The sequence below is a fragment of the Oncorhynchus masou genome, chromosome 1 (assembly GCF_036934945.1).
Source record: "Oncorhynchus masou masou isolate Uvic2021 chromosome 1, UVic_Omas_1.1, whole genome shotgun sequence".
Lineage (NCBI taxonomy): Eukaryota > Metazoa > Chordata > Actinopteri > Salmoniformes > Salmonidae > Oncorhynchus > Oncorhynchus masou.
In genome coordinates, this window is record NC_088212.1 from 25,482,661 (window position 1) to 25,499,326 (window position 16,666).

Genomic DNA, 16,666 nt, shown 5'->3' on the forward strand with positions numbered 1-16,666 from the left:
AATGAAGAAGTACGGCCATCTTGAACGAGGATAACTTGAAGTGTACTGTTAGATAGAGGCGCGTGACCAGAAAGCTAGCTACAGTTTGTTTTCCTCCTGTATTGAACACAGATCATCCCGTCTTCAATTTTATCGATTATTTTCATTAAAAAATACCTAAAGTTGTAATAAAAAAGTAGTTTGAAATGTTTTACAGGTAACTTTTGAGATATTTTGTCATCACGTTGCGCAAGTTGGAACCAGTGTTTTTCTGGTTCAAACGCGCCAAATAAATGGACATTTTGGATATATATCAACGGAATTAATCAAACAAAAGGACCATTTGTGTTGGCTGGATTCACAACAAGTGTTGCTTTAATTTGCTATCTTGCATGTGTGATTTCATGAAAGTTTGATTTGTATAGTAATTTATTGAATTTGGCGCTCTACATTTTTACTGGCTTTTGGCCAGGTGGGACGCTAGCGTCACATATCCCAGAGGGGTTTGGACAAAGGCACACCTTTAATTGAAGTGCATTCCAGGTGACTACCTCATGAAGCTGGTTGGGAGAATGCCAAGAGTGTGCAAAGCTGTCATCAAGGCAAAGGGTGGCCACTTTGAAGAATCTCAAATATACAATGTAGAAAATAGTAAAACATGTGTACAAACTTTTGGCTTGGTACTGTGTATATACAATTGAAGTCAGATGTTTACATACACTTATGTTGGAATCATTAAAACTAGTTTTTCAACCACTCCACAAATTTCTTGTTAACAAACTATAGTTTTGGCACGTCGGTTAGGACATATACTTTGTACATGACACAAGTCATTTTTCCAACAATTGTTTACAGACTATTTCACTTTTTTTTCTCCACACAATTCCAGTAGGTCAGAGGTTTACATACACTAAATTGACTGTGCCTTTAAACAGCTTGGAAAATTCCATAACATTATGTAATGACTTTATAGAAGCTTCTGATAGGCTAATTGACATCATTAGTCAATTGGAGGTGTACCTGTGGATGTATTTCAAGGCCTACCTTCAAACTCATTGCCTCTTTGCTTGACATCATGGGAAAATCAAAGGAAATCAGCCAAGACCTCAGAATTGAAGACCTCCACAATCTGGTTCATCCTTGAGAGCAGTTTCCAAACGCCTTAAGGTACCACGTTCATCTTTGCAAACAATAGTACACAAGTATAAACACCATGGGACCACGCAGCCGTCATACCGCTCAGGAAGGAGATGTGTTCTGTCTCCTAGAGATTAATGTACTTTGGTGCGAAAGTGTGAATCAAAATGATCTATATCCACAGTAAAACCATATATCGACATAACCTGAAAGGTCGCTCAGCAAGGAAGAAGCCACTGCTCCAAAACCGTCATAAAAAAGTCTGACTACGGTTTGCAACTGCACATGGGGACAAACTTTTTGGAGAAATGTTCTCTGGTCTGATGAAACAAAAATAGAACTGTTTGGCCATATTGACCATTGTTATGTTTGGAGGAAAAAGGGGGAGGCTTGCAAGCCGAAGAACACCATCCCAACCGTGAAGCACAGGGGGTGGCAGCACCCCCACAACCCCCTGTGTTCAGTACTAATGCAACTGTTTATGTCCAAAAATGTGTGTTGTATTTTTGCTCTGGTTGTCCTGAAAAGAAAATAGTAAAACACTTAATTGTTAAGCTAAATGTAAGGACAGATAAATGAAAGTCAGATAAATGAAAAGCTGTTTTTTGCTGAGGTCTCAGGGCTGATAGGGTTAACACCTTCCTTGGTGATGGAGGTGAGTGATGAGAGGAATGGGCCTCAGCTGGGAGGGAGGGGGTCTGGGGTGTCAGACCATCTGAGCTGCTGTGTCACGGCTAGGACTGGGAAAGGGGAGATGCGCCCCGTGACAGACACCACAGGTTGTCCTTGGGATTACCAGGGAGACCTCCCATGACAGCTCCACAAGCTGTTCCTCCAGGTCTGGAGGGGAAGCAGGAGGACTGGGGTGTATCTGTTTTACTATTCACCCCAGTGCCTGCATGCATGTATACCCGGCCCCATCTTTCACCAATATTTATCAGCCAGTGACAGAAAATGACCATAAAGCAAAATTTACTGCATAACGATGCTCAGAGCACAGGGCAGCCCGGAGAAGAGGGGAACAGAAGAGCAAAAGGACGAGGACATGGTGGTAACGAAAGACAGTAAAGAACGAGAGGAGAGAGAAGGTCAAACAAACTACCCTGTTGAGGGCACATTTATTGTCCACATGAAACAAACAAACATGCAACAAAATCATCCCAATCCAATAGAGACTGGTTCAGATTCAGAGCCCTTTAATGCCTAATCAATGTCTCTAATCTTGCCTTTATTTTTTGTCATTCATTTTATTTTACATTTCAAATCTCCATTTCTCTTTGTGTGTTTAATTGAATGTTTTATATGTAATATGTTGCTTCTGATGAGAAATTAAATGTGAATGTTAAACCATAACCACATTGTTCTCTGACATTTTGTCTGTAAAAGAAATCGGCATTGAAAATGCAGATGATGACCTGATGACCTTTTATGTGAAACAGAGAGAGGAGTAGCAAAGTGCTATTTCATGCTCATCTCTCTCCATCAAACCCTCTTCAGAGATTAAAACACACAGATAAACAGTGGAGTATGGAGCAGTCCACCATGCCAGTCCACACAGGACACAGCTCAATGACATCTCTAATGACTTCATAACATTTTTCACCTAGAACATTTTGCCTTGTCAGCAGACTTGTTGACGTCTTGAGTAACATGCACTTCTATGACATTTTTTTATTTCAGCCCCCAAATGTCTACTGTTTGAATATTTTAGAAGTTTAAACCAAGCATTTTCACACACGCACACACACACGCACACGCACACACACACACACCAATTTGTTGCAGACATATCTGTGTACACAGATAAGTGCAATATGCTGTTGGGATGTATTCAATATGATTGTGAGGTAAACTCCTCATGAGACAGGATACCACACCTAATCAATATATGCTATGGAGAATCGTATGGAATGTTTCTTTAATTACTGTAATATAACAATGTTGCACACTATGAATGCTCAATTGAAAACAATCAATCTTTTAAAAAATACATCAAAAATATGTGTTCTCCTATATGGAGAATTTGAGCTATACCTTTGGATCACTGTCTCCTTTGGTCACAAATGGACATGCCTTACAGAATGTTGAACATCCATTCTTCTGTCCCCAACACCTCCTGATCCCTCCTGCTACACATAAGGTACAAATTGGTCGCATATATAATTGCATAAACTCTATTCCTCTGTCCAAAACTAGACCATAAAATGTCTGCTCACAATAAAGCTCCCCATGTACAGACCACTGAAAGTATACGGACTGTATGTGCACACCTGAAAAGCTGAGGAGGCCTAGACAATGAAATATTTGATTAATATTACAGGTACATATGTAAGCATTTGGAGACTGGAAATCTGAGCATGATCTGGTCTTGAAATATTAACTGAAAACATTTTCCCTGTACAACTCAATGAGTCTCACTTAAAATGGAAAATTCCCTGATAAGACTGAAATCATTTCTTTCATGTTTTTCCCTATTACGAGGGTGACAAACAGCTTAACATGTGTCAACTTGCAAAAGGATAAAGAAGAAATGAAAAGACAAAATGGCTCTTGTTTTTCATTCTCACCAGTTTGAGGTACTGACAGTATCCTCCTAGGGGTTCTCTTAGGTTATACAAGGTAAATAACATAATTAGAATTAGAATTCTATGGTCAATGACCCATCTGTGGTATAGGGTCGACGTCATGCTGCTAAACTCCCCCCGCCAATAATAAAGAGGAACTGCTGTACTTACTGAATCCCTCAGGGGCTCCACTTCACAGAATCTACATTAACAACAGCAGCAAACGCTAAGACTACTACTAATACAGTATAAGACGCTCATAACCTAGCATACACATTTCAACAGTCCCTGACATACTGGCAAATCACATATGCCACATTCGATCTACTCATTTTACATGTTTCTGTGTGTATATAGATTTTGGGTGGGTAGATGTGAATGTTTATTTTCTTATATAGAAGAGTATAAAAATAAATTAAACTTACACCATATGACTCAAATTGAGCATACATGTACATTTAAAGGTAGATCACATTTGCAAATGTATAGATATATACTGTATATATATTTGAAGCAATACAAGACACGTTTATAAACATGAAAATAAAAAACAGCAGCTATAGTAGCCAATACATTTAAAGACATCTTCCAAAAATGAAAGGATTAATTAAAGAAAACTGCTGCCTCAAAGTGCTACGGAAGACTATGATTCAGTCCAAGATATTCAAAAGCATTTAAAGGATCAAACCCTGTGAAATGGGTGGCGCACCATAAAAACCTCAACAAGAATCTCTTCTGGATTATACTAACATCTCCACTCATTAAAATGGATCAGTTAATATCAATAAGGAGCATACCGTTTTAACAAACATCTACCTGGTCGGTTAGATGCTTATGTATGAACCTATATCAGGTTTCACTCCCAAAGACATCCTCTCTGGTTGGCACACCATTAGAATAGACACTGTGAGACGGCTGGGTCCTCAGATCCTCTGACTGGCTCTCTGTCAGGTGGTGCATTTGAACAATCAATAGACTCATTGGCCAATGGCACAAAGCCCTGTGAAACAGCCCTGTGTAGCCAATCAGAGATGTCCTCTCTCCTTTCTGAGAATCACATAGCCGTGACCGTCCACTCAGATCTACAGACAGCTTTGGTGTGGAAAACCACAAAGCTAAAACTAGCAATAGGCCTCACTTTTAAAAGACTCTCACTAGCAACCACATCTGCATGTCATAAGTTCAACTGTGTAGATTTGGTGTGAATTAGACTAATGCAATTCTGATCTGGAATTGCAACCATGCTTTTCAAATTATATAAGTAAATTCTGCATATTAAAATTCTCCTGAAGATTTCCACACAAACACCAACTACAACTTGATAAATCACTTCCCTATTCTTTCAAAAATGCACATCTGAAAAGTTGAATAAATGTGGCCAGACATGTAGAGCCTTTGGAGCCCAAGCCAACTGTTTAGCAAAAGTCGCAGTTATGCGGTCAACATTCAATGCAAACTCTGGGCCATATGTTTCGGTGGTGAACATTAACAGACATCTCCTCCAATGCCATGATGTCAGTACAGAAGAGGAGGTTCAATATCCTGTCTCAGAGGAATCAATGACTGTTGATGTGCATCAATGTCTAAACCCCACAATAGCCAGTACACATTGAGATCAGTTTTAAATCCTGTCTTTACATTCCTTTAACCTATCAGGTTGAAATTTTGGCAAAAACACACCTGCTCAAGGCATGGACAAAGAGACATCAGTCGGAAAGGTTTTACAGTTATGTTTAGGTAAATGCAAATAACAGTATAACACAATCATGACGTTATCGTGTCATTATGTCATTTGCTATATATTAGTGTGCCCACATACAGAACACGAGGGTCTGTAGGTTTGTTCTGGGTGTGGGGAGCAAAAGACAGCTATCTGGCCTGCATGTTGCCTCCTCATTCAGAGGCCCTGTCAGATATGGATATGGGAGGTGGTCCTCTGGGGCCTCTCTGTCCCCCCCTCTCAGTCCTTCAGGTTGTCCTGTCCCACCCCTTGGGCTGACAGCTCTGTCAGAACGTTGTCCAGGTAGTTGGGGTCTGGGTAGCCGTGCCCCGTCAGGTTGGAGCCAAACTCTGTCTTGTGGTGGATCTCATTCCACACCACTGTGTCTGACTCTCCCGTGGTGCTGGACGTGCCGATGGTGAAGATGAGGCGGCGGTCCCACGCCATGATCAGGAGCTTCAGGACCTGGGGACAGACAGATGAGAGCCCAGGTAGATGACATACAGCAGCTCACAGTGCAATGTAATCACCATCTCTCTTTCTAGTTCATTCAAGGGGGGTATGGAAGGGAATTGGGATACAGTACCTAGTCAGTTCCACAACTAAATGCATTCAACCGAAATGTGTCTTCCGCATTGAACCCAATCCCTCTGAATCAGAGAGGTGCCGAGGGCTGCATTAATGGACGTCCACATCATCGGCCGTCGGGGAGTAGTTGTTGTTGCCTTATTCAAAGGCAGAACTGCAGATTTTTCCACCTTGTCGGCTCGGGTATTCAAACCAGCGACCTTTCGGTTACTGGCCCAATGCTCTTACCCGCTAGGCTACCTGCCTACTACATCATGTATTTTGAAGAACTGTTCTTCCCATCTACATATAGATAATACTGTAAGTCTTACCCTCCTGCCTTTGTTATTGTCTGGGAGGTAGCAGTGCCGGGGGAACCCCCTAGCGCTGAACTTCTTCCCTGGATTGGGATGCTCTGTGGTCTGGTGAAAAGGACAGAAACAGTCACAACCCCTCTCTTTCTCTTTCAATTAACATTCAGCCAAGAGGGAAATGTCAAATGCCCCCAGGACGAGCTTGTATATTCGTAGTCTGACGACTCTGGTGGCTTTATTTACACTCTTTTAAAGCATTAATTTTTAATTTTGGGGGAAATGGCTGCCCCTCCCAAATGAACCCTTTCCCCCTTCCATCAAGAAACATGTTCTTTATAGAAGCTGTAAAACAACCAATTAACTGTCATGCTGTGTGATGCAGGTCTTATGTGTTGACATGCCACACCATACTCATTGTACTCCACTCTACTTCAGAATGTACTGTATCATTACTATATCATGACTTTCTTACACAGAATACAGCTGTCAGTGTAGATGTGTTAAAAGGGGGGAGTGAGGAGTGTGAGTGGTGTGCAGGGGCACTGTGAGTGGGCCGTGGCATGTTGTTCTGCTGCAGTGTGGATGACAGGGGACAGACAGCCCCAGCCTCTCTCTCCCCTGCACAGGGATGCTCAGCCTGCTCTTCTGGTAGAAAGGTCACTTTATTGACTCTATTAAAGCTCAGCTCTGCAGAAAGGATGAAATATGCAGCCCTCTCCTCTCCCTGCAAAGAGAGGAGGTGAATCGTTCTCTCTTTCTCTTTATGAGGATGCAGTCACACGGCTTAGGGACACTTCAACCCCCTGAGCAACACGAAACACGTTATCAAATACCCTCTGAAGCCTCCTCATGTCAGACACAGCAGTGTTATAGCACCGTAGATGGAAGAGAATAGACTTAAGAAGGAAAGCCAGTGGATGAGTGGACTGTGTGAGTGTGGAGGATATGAGGGTGGTGACCTGTAGGCCAGCAGGAATGTCATAGACGATGCGGATGGTCTTGGTCTCTGGGTAGCCGGGCAGGCAGTGCGGGATGACATGGTACTCCATCTTCCCAGGGGGCTGTGTTCCTGTCTTCTCCCCATAGATAGCCTTACAAGTGGGGCACTGCAGACTGCCATCCTGGATAGGGACAGATTCAATGTTCAATATTCATAACTAATCTAATCAAACAAATTTAATCTAATCTAGAGTTGGTTTCATGACAGTGATCCTTCTTCTGACCTTAATTAATTGACTTTTAAAATGACCATGAACTGTGTTTAGCAGAGTAAGACCTGCTTCCGATTAGTTTGATATCAATCTAATCTAATTGTTATCATAGCATACCCCATCACATCAAATGGGGGTGTAATTTCACCCACTACTTTACAATTTCACCCACTACTATACAATATAATATTATGATACCATAACAAGCACTGGCACGTATGCGCCTTCTCACCTTGTTGCCATTGTTGTACATGGCAACCAGGCACAGCAGATGGTACATGTGCCCACATTTGGCAAGTTTGCCCACCACCTCTGGCTTTATGCCCTTGACACCCTCGTAGCCTGATGACATCACCAGCCTCTCCCTGCAGATGGTGCAGTCCTGGGAAGGGAATGTGAGTGGGCACCAGTTCGACCATAAGAGCTACTGCATGTTACTGTAGGGTTGGGATGCATAGCAATAATACACTGTATAATGATTACAAACTGTATTCAAACTGTGTACGTGTGTGTCATCCAGGACTCTCCTTACCTCATCAGGGGCTACTTTCACTTTCTCTGTGTATCGCCGCACCACATCCTCTGGGTTTTTCCCTTGCAATCAAACACAACATTGAAGGCATGTGGTTGAAAGGAACAAAAAACACTTACTCACACACAATCATTACTCGCAGACAGATGCATTTTGTCCTTTGAAGACCCAAAGATGACTAGATGGATCTGCATAAGGAGACGTCTATTTGAGCAATAGGTAAACCCAGTGACTGGTCTGGGTCTAAAGTACCATAGCCCTGCTTGATTGTGATGAGACCAGTCCAAGAAGAGTGTGTGGGTGAATAAATACAGTGTGTGATGTTGAAGAGGAGGTCACCTTCAAAGTGACACAGAACAATGAGCCATCGCCCACACACTAGGCTAATCTCAGAGTGAAACCAAGCTAGCATAGCTGACAGGAAGAGAGAGAAAGAGACAGAAAAACGAGAGCGACAATGTAAGAAATCGATGGAGAGGGTGAGAGAGAGAGACAGAGAGAGATTGGAGAAGGTTTGAGTTAGGGGAGAGTGGGGTAAGTTGAGACATCTTTTACATTCAGTATCACTACGTCAAGGAAAATATAGTATTCTTTCAGGATGTTGTGTATCTTTGGAAGTAATCAGAATTAATGTAAACAACAGTTTTGAAAACATAGCTTGGCACAATTTATCCTAGGTATGGAGTAAGTTGAGCATAGGTTGGGTAAGTGGGTGATAATGTCCTGTGACAGTGGGTGATGGTGCTGGTAGGTCAAAGTTGAATTCATGGAATGGGGGTGTGGTATATTGTGTATCTTAAATGTATACCCACATTCTTTTCAGATATAGATCTATCTGTTCAATGTCACTTCCCCTTCCATTTCTTGACCAGTTGTTGTTTCAATGTGACCATCCGTAGGCAAGTTCTCTGCATTTGAGGCTACTAAGCCTATGAAACGGTCTGTGAAATTCTTGATATGTTTAACATCTCAGACTCAATGTGATCAGATGAGACCTTGTGTTCCTCTGCTACTCTATCATAGCCTCACTTTCACACGGATACATTCTTATTTTCTTTTTTTCCTTCAGTGTCATTCAGTCTATTTTATCATTCCTTGCTGCAGCTCGAATTGGACTTCTTCCCTTCTCTCACTTCCTTGGCTGCTCTCTCAAGAACCTCAAGGGGGGGCATACTCCTGCTTTATGTTGGTATACACGGGGAATGATGATGTCAGCTTTGTAACAATAATAACGCACTATCTTGAGTTCATATGTATGACACATTGCAAAAATACTATGCATATTATGCATAAAATGGACTAAATGTGATCATTATTTGTATGGGGTATCATAGCCATTGGCTCAACTTACCCCAAGGCAGTGGTGGAAAAAGTACCCAATTGTCATACTTGAGTAAAAGTAAAGATACCTTAATATAAAATGACTCAAGTAAAAGTGAAATCACCCAGTGAAATCCTACTTGAGTAAAAGTCTAAAAGTATATTGTTTTAAATATACTTTAGTATCAAAAGTAAATGTAATTGCTAAAATATACTTAAGTATCAAAAGTAAAAGTATAAATCATTTAAAATTCCTTATATTAAGCAAACCAGATGGCACAATTTTCTTATTTAAAAAAAAAGTTACAGGTAGGCAGGGGCATGCTCCAACACCGCAACATAATTTACAAACGAAGCATGTGTTTAGTGAGTCCACCAGATCAGAGGCAGTAGGGATGGCCAGGAATGTTCTCTTGATAAGTGTGTGAATTAGACCATTTTCCTGTCCTGCTGAGCATTCAAAATGTAACGAGTACTTTTGGGTGTCAAGGTAAAAGTATGGAGTAGAAAGTACATAATTTTCGACTGTGTCAATCACCGTATTCTTATTGGCAGATTCAATAGCCTTGGTTTTTCTAATGACTGCCTCGCCTGGTTCACCAACTACTTTGCAGACAGAGTTCAGTGTGTCAAATCGGAGGGCATGTTGTCCGGACCTCTGGCAGTCTCTATGGGGGTACCGCAGGGTTCAATTCTCGGGCCGACTCTTTTCTCTGTATATATCAATGATGTCGCTCTTGCTGCGGGCGATTCCCTAATCCACCTCTACGCAGACGACACCATTCTGTATACTTCTGGCCCTTCCTTGGACACTGTGCTATCTAACCTCCAAACGAGCTTCAATGCCACACAACGCTCCTTCCGTGGCCTCCAACTGCTCTTAAACGCTAGTAAAAACCAAATGCATGCTTTTCAACCATTCGCTGCTTGCACCCGCACGCACAACTAGCATCACCACCCTGGATGGTTCCGACCTAGAATATGTGGACATCTATAAGTACACAGGTGTCTGGCTAGACTGTAAACTCTCCTTCCAGACTCATATCAAACATCTCCAAAATAAAATAAAATCTAGTCGGCTTTCTATTCCGCAACAAAGCCTCCTTCACTCACGCCGCCAAACTTACCCTAGTAAAACTGGCTCCAGGTCATCTATAAGTCTATGCTAGGTAAAGCTCAGCCTTATCTCAGTTCACTGGTCACGGTAACAACACCCACCTGTAACAACACCCACCTGTAGTACACGTTCCAGCAGGTATATCTCACTGATCATCCCCTTAGCCAACACCTCATTTGGCCGCCTTTCCTTCCAGTTATCTGATGCCAGTGACTGGAACGAATTGCAAAAATCGCTGAAGTTGGAGACTTTGATTTCCCTCACCAACTTTAAACATCAGCTATCTGAGCAGCTAACCGATCACTGCAGCGGTACATAGTCCATCTGTAAATAGTCCACCCAATCTACCTACCTCATCCCCATACTGTTTTTATTTACTTTGCTGCTCTTTTGCACACCAGTATCTCTACTTGCACATCATCATCTGCTCATTTATCACTCCAGTGTTAATCTGCTAAATTGTAACTATTCGCTCCTATGGCCTATTTATTGCCTACCTCCTCATGCCTCTTGCACAGACTGTATATAGACTTTATTTTTTTCTACTGTGTCATTGACTTGTTTATTGTGTTATTGGCTTGTTTATTGTTTATTCCATGTGTAAATCTGTGTTGTTGCATGTGTCACACTGCTTTGCTTTATCTTGGCCAGGTCGCAGTTGTAAATGAGAACTTGTTCTCAACGAGCCTACCTGGTTAAATAAAGGTGAAATTAAAAATTAAAAATTAAAATTAAGGTCACCATTATGAAAACTTAGGACAATAAAGAGGCCTTTCTACTCACTCTGAAAAACACCAAAAGAAAGATGCCCAGGGTCCCTGCTCATCTGCGTGAACGTGCCTTAGGCATGCTGCAAGGAGGCATGAGGACTGCAAATGTGGCCAGGGCAATATATTGCAATGTCCTTACTAAGACAATGCTACAGGGAGACAGGATGGACAGCTGATCGTCCTCGCAGTGACAGAAAATGAGTAACAACACATGCACAGGATCGGTACATCCAAACATCACACCTGTGGGACAGGTACAGGATGGCAAGAACAACTGCCTGAGATACACCAGGAACGCACAATCCCTCCATCAGTGCTCAGACTGTCCGCAATAGGCTGAGAAGGGCTGGACTGAGGGCTTGTAGGCCTGTTGTAAGGCAGGTCCTCACCAGACATCACCGGCAACAACGTCACCTATGGGCACAAACCCACCGTTGCAGGACCAGACAGGACTGGCAGAAAGTGCTCTTCACTGACGAGTCACAGTTGTGTCTCACCAGGGGTGATGGTTGGATTAGCTTTTATCGCCGAATGAATAAGTGTTACACTGAGGCCTGTATTCTGGAGCGGGATCGATTTGGAGGTGGAGGGTCCGTCATGGTCTGGGGCGGTGTGTCACTGCATCATCGGACTGAGCTTGTTGTCGTTGCAGGCAATCTCAACACTGTGCGTTACAGGGAAGTCATCCTCATCCCTCATGGTACCCTTCCTGCAGGCTCATCCTGACATGACCCACCAGCATGACAATGCCAACAGACATACTGCTCGTTCTGTGTGTGATTTCCTGCAAGACAGGAATGTCAGTGTTCTGCCATGGCCAGCGAAGAACCCGGATCTGAATCCCATTGAGCACATCTAGGACCTGTTGGATCGGAGGGTGAGGGCTAGGACCATTCCCCCCAGAAATGTCCGGGAACTTGCAGGTGCCTTGGTGGAAGAGTGGGGTAACATCTCACAGCAAGAACTGGTAAATCTGGTGCAGTCCATGAGGAGGAGATGCACTGCAGTACTTAATGCTGCTGGTACTGACTGTTACACCAGTTATTGACTGTTACTTTTGATTTTGACCCCCCCTTTGTTCAGGGACACATTATTCCATTTCTGTTAGTCACATGTCTGCGGAACATGTTCAGTTTATGTCTCAGTTGTTGAATCTTGTTATGTTCATACAAATGTTTACACATGTTAAGTTTGCTGAAAATAAACGCAGTTGACAGTGAGAGGAAGTTCCTTTTTTATGCTGAGTTTAGTACTTTCAATTATTTTTACTTAAGTACTTTACACCACTGCCCCAAGGTAAACATTTGGACCATATTAGCCCACACGGCTACAAGGATGCACTTTCATCCTAGGTTTAGAACCTCATATTGTAGATTATAGACCTCAACTGATGTATAGCTTCTGGTCAGCGGGGTGGTGGCACCGGGATCCTCATCTCTCCCAAGTGGTCATTCTCTCTTTCTCCCCTTACCCATCTGTCTATCGCCTCCTTTGAATTCCATGCTGTCACAGTTACCAGCCCTTTCAATCTTAACATCCTTATCATTTATCGCCCTCCAGGTTCCCTCGGAGAGTTCATCAATGAGCTTGATGCCTTGATAAGCTCCTTTCCTGAGGACGGCTCACCTCTCACAGTCCTGGGCGACTTTAACCTCCCCACGTCTACCTTTGACTCATTCCTCTCTGCCTCCTTCTTTCCACTCCTCTCCTCTTTTGACCTCACCCTCTCACCTTCCCCCTACTCACAAGGCAGGCAATACGCTCGACCTCATCTTTACTAGATGCTGTTCTTCCACTAACCTCATTGCAACTCCCCTCCAAGTCTCCGACCACTACCTTGTATCCTTTTCCCTCTCGCTCTCATCCAACACTTCCCACACTGCCCCTACTCGGATGGTATCGCGCCGTCCCAACCTTCGCTCTCTCTCCCCCGCTACTCTCTCCTCTTCCATCCTATCATCTCTTCCCTCTGCTCAAACCTTCTCCAACCTATCTCCTGATTCTGCCTCCTCAACCCTCCTCTCTTCCCTTTCTGCATCCTTTGACTCTCTATGTCCCCTACCCTCCAGGCCGGCTCGGTCCTCCCCTCCCCGCTCCGTGGCTCGACGACTCATTGCGAGCTCACAGAACAGGGCTCCGGGCAGCCGAGCGGAAATGGAGGAAAACTCGCCTCCCTGCGGACCTGGCATCCTTTCACTCCCTCCTCTCTACATTTTCCTCCTCTGTCTCTGCTGCTAAAGCCACTTTCTACCACTCTAAATTCCAAGCATCTGCCTCTAACCCTAGGAAGCTCTTTGCCACCTTCTCCTCCCTCCTGAATCCTCCTCCCCCCCTCCCCCTCCTCCCTCTCTGCAGATGACTTCGTCAACCATTTTGAAAAGAAGGTCGACGACATCCGATCCTCGTTTGCTAAGTTAAACGACACCGCTGGTTCTGCTCACACTGCCCTACCCTGTGCTCTGACCTCTTTCTCCCCTCTCTCTCCAGATGAAATCTCGCTTCTTGTGACGGCCGGCCGCCCAACAACCTGCCCGCTTGACCCTATCCCCTCCTCTCTTCTCCAGACCATTTCCGGAGACCTTCTCCCTTACCTCACCTCGCTCATCAACTCATCCCTGACCGCTGGCTTCCGTCTTCAAGAGAGCGAGAGTTGCACCCCTTCTGAAAAAACCTACACTCGATCCCTCCGATGTCAACAACTACAGACCAGTATCCCTTCTTTCTTTTCTCTCCAAAACTCTTGAACGTGCCGTCCTTGGCCAGCTCTCCCGCTATCTCTCTCAGAATGACCTTCTTGATCCAAATCAGTCAGGTTTCAAGACTAGTCATTCAACTGAGACTGCTCTTCTCTGTATCACGGAAGCGCTCCGCACTGCTAAAGCTAACTCTCTCTCCTCTGCTCTCATCCTTCTAGACCTATCGGCTGCCTTCGATACTGTGAACCATCAGATCCTCCTCTCCACCCTCTCCGAGTTGGGCATCTCCGGCGCGGCCCACGCTTGGATTGCGTCCTACCTGACAGGTCGCTCCTACCAGGTGGCGTGGCGAGAATCTGTCTCCTCGCCACGCGCTCTCACCACTGGTGTCCCCCAGGGCTCTGTTCTAGGCCCTCTCCTATTCTCGCTATACACCAAGTCACTTGGCTCTGTCATAACCTCACATGGTCTCTCCTATCATTGCTATGCAGACGACACACAATTAATCTTCTCCTTTCCCCCTTCTGATGACCAGGTGGCGAATCGCATCTCTGCATGTCTGGCAGACATATCAGTGTGGATGACGGATCACCACCTCAAGCTGAACCTCGGCAAGACGGAGCTGCTCTTCCTCCCGGGGAAGGACTGCCCGTTCCATGATCTCGCCATCACGGTTGACAACTCCATTGTGTCCTCCTCCCAGAGCGCTAAGAACCTTGGCGTGATCCTGGACAACACCCTGTCGTTCTCAACTAACATCAAGTCGGTGGCCCGTTCCTGTAGGTTCATGCTCTACAACATCCGCAGAGTACGACCCTGCCTCACACAGGAAGCGGCGCAGGTCCTAATCCAGGCACTTGTCATCTCCCGTCTGGATTACTGCAACTCGCTGTTGGCTGGGCTCCCTGCCTGTGCCATTAAACCCCTACAACTCATCCAGAACGCCGCAGCCCGTCTGGTGTTCAACCTTCCCAAGTTCTCTCACGTCACCCCGCTCCTCCGCTCTCTCCACTGGCTTCCAGTTGAAGCTCGCATCCGCTACAAGACCATGGTGCTTGCCTACGGAGCTGTGAGGGGAACGGCACCGCAGTACCTCCAGGCTCTGATCAGGCCCTACACCCAAACAAGGGCACTGCGTTCATCCACCTCTGGCCTGCTCGCCTCCCTACCACTGAGGAAGTACAGTTCCCGCTCAGCCCAGTCAAAACTCTTCGCTGCTCTGGCCCCCCAATGGTGGAACAAACTCCCTCACGATGCCAGGACAGCGGAGTCAATCACTACCTTCCGGAGACACCTGAAACCCCACCTCTTTAAGGAATACCTAGGATAGGATAAAGTAATTTTTCTCACCCCCCCCCTTAAATGATTTAGATGCACTATTGTAAAGTGGCTGTTCCACTGGATGTCATAAGGTGAATTCACCAATTTGTAAGTCGCTCTGGATAAGAGCGTCTGCCAAATGACTTAAATGTAAATGTATAAAACAATCTTTTGGACCTAATTTGCTTACCACTTTGCCCTGTAGTTTCATCCTTCACAGACTCCATGAAATTATGACCTCTTCCTAAATATTTGGTCACAATTCCTTTTGTGTATGGTTTCCTAGAAACAAGGGATGACTCAACTAACAATTTGGCTCAACTTACCCCACTCTCTCCTATGCATTCTAGGCACTGCCTTTTTAATGGCTTCATTAGCCGGATCAAAGGCCTCTTTAGCCACCTTTTGAGTGGCAGCCAGAATAGGTCAGGATAGCCACAAATATTTGTCCTTTTCTGCCTTGCTCCATGTGGGCTATGCTGCACCAACGCACGAACAATTGGCTGCAACCCATTAATCAATCTTTGTTGTCATCCCATCCCAATTCCATCGCCTGTGTCTAAGGCCGGGGATGGAAGGATAGAGGGAAGAGAGGAATGGAATAGAGGTGTGGTCTGGGTAAACAGAGTGATGCAGGGCTGGAAAACCCACAGCCTCACTGACCAATTAGGACAAAAACTCGCCCGGGGTCGCCTGGAATTTCCACAGCGTCAAATAGACTTTGGCCTAGCGCAAAAGCTAAAGCCACACATCTCACCACTAGATCATCATCAACCCATCTCACTACAATAGCTTCCTCTTAATTATAGTTGTGGGAAAAGCTCTGTTCATTTCAATGTGGTGGGTGTGACTGTTAGCCCTCCCTTTCCCTTCTTATACAGAGAAGATATTTACTTTACATCTCAATGTCTCAATAGCATCTGTCTCACGCTCCATGACAGACCCTTGTCGCCTCCAGTGGTCCTAAGAGTCCTCCCTGTCATACATACAGACCTCTCCGGTGCTTCTTCTTGGTCTTGCGGCGAATGCCGTTGACCCCAGGCACAGGCTTCATGTCACTCTTGTTTATGGGCGGCGGGTGCAGAATGGGTTTAGGGGCCCTGGTCAGACACACAGGCAGGCCAGCCGCACACATCAGGATACCGGTAATACCTGGCATAGACACACATGCATACAATAAAGAAGGTCATGTTGGTTTACTATTATGAGTAAGAATGGATGCGAAAGTTAAAGCACTCAATTAAATGCAGCCTCGGGGGGGGAAAAAGTTATTTCTAATTGCAAAAGAGGAGAACAATTACCTGCAATTGCTGGGTGAACTGGTCCAGAGACAGTAAGGTTCTTAACAGGGAGGGGAGGGACCCTACAGAGAGAAAAACATCCAATATGAAATCAAGTTTTCAAAAGAGTAAAAATAAT

The 16,666-nt window shown here is 44.6% G+C and overlaps 1 protein-coding gene across 2 annotated transcripts in view; it reads right to left on the minus strand.

Moving 5' to 3' along the window:
- Positions 1 to 2,205: 2,205 nt before the first annotated feature.
- The window catches only part of LOC135540336 (E3 ubiquitin-protein ligase DTX1-like), a 57,059-nt gene continuing 42,598 nt past the window's right edge, over positions 2,206 to 16,666 (minus strand). For both annotated transcript variants that reach the window (XM_064966937.1, XM_064966929.1), the window contains exons 5-11: positions 16,549 to 16,610; positions 16,241 to 16,399; positions 8,025 to 8,086; positions 7,725 to 7,874; positions 7,241 to 7,402; positions 6,300 to 6,389; positions 2,206 to 5,865 (exon numbers count right to left, since the gene is read on the minus strand). In XM_064966937.1, the coding sequence (XP_064823009.1) occupies positions 5,641 to 5,865; positions 6,300 to 6,389; positions 7,241 to 7,402; positions 7,725 to 7,874; positions 8,025 to 8,086; positions 16,241 to 16,399; positions 16,549 to 16,610 (910 nt within the window). In that variant the 3' untranslated portion in view covers positions 2,206 to 5,640. The remainder of the gene's footprint in view (positions 5,866 to 6,299; positions 6,390 to 7,240; positions 7,403 to 7,724; positions 7,875 to 8,024; positions 8,087 to 16,240; positions 16,400 to 16,548; positions 16,611 to 16,666) is intronic.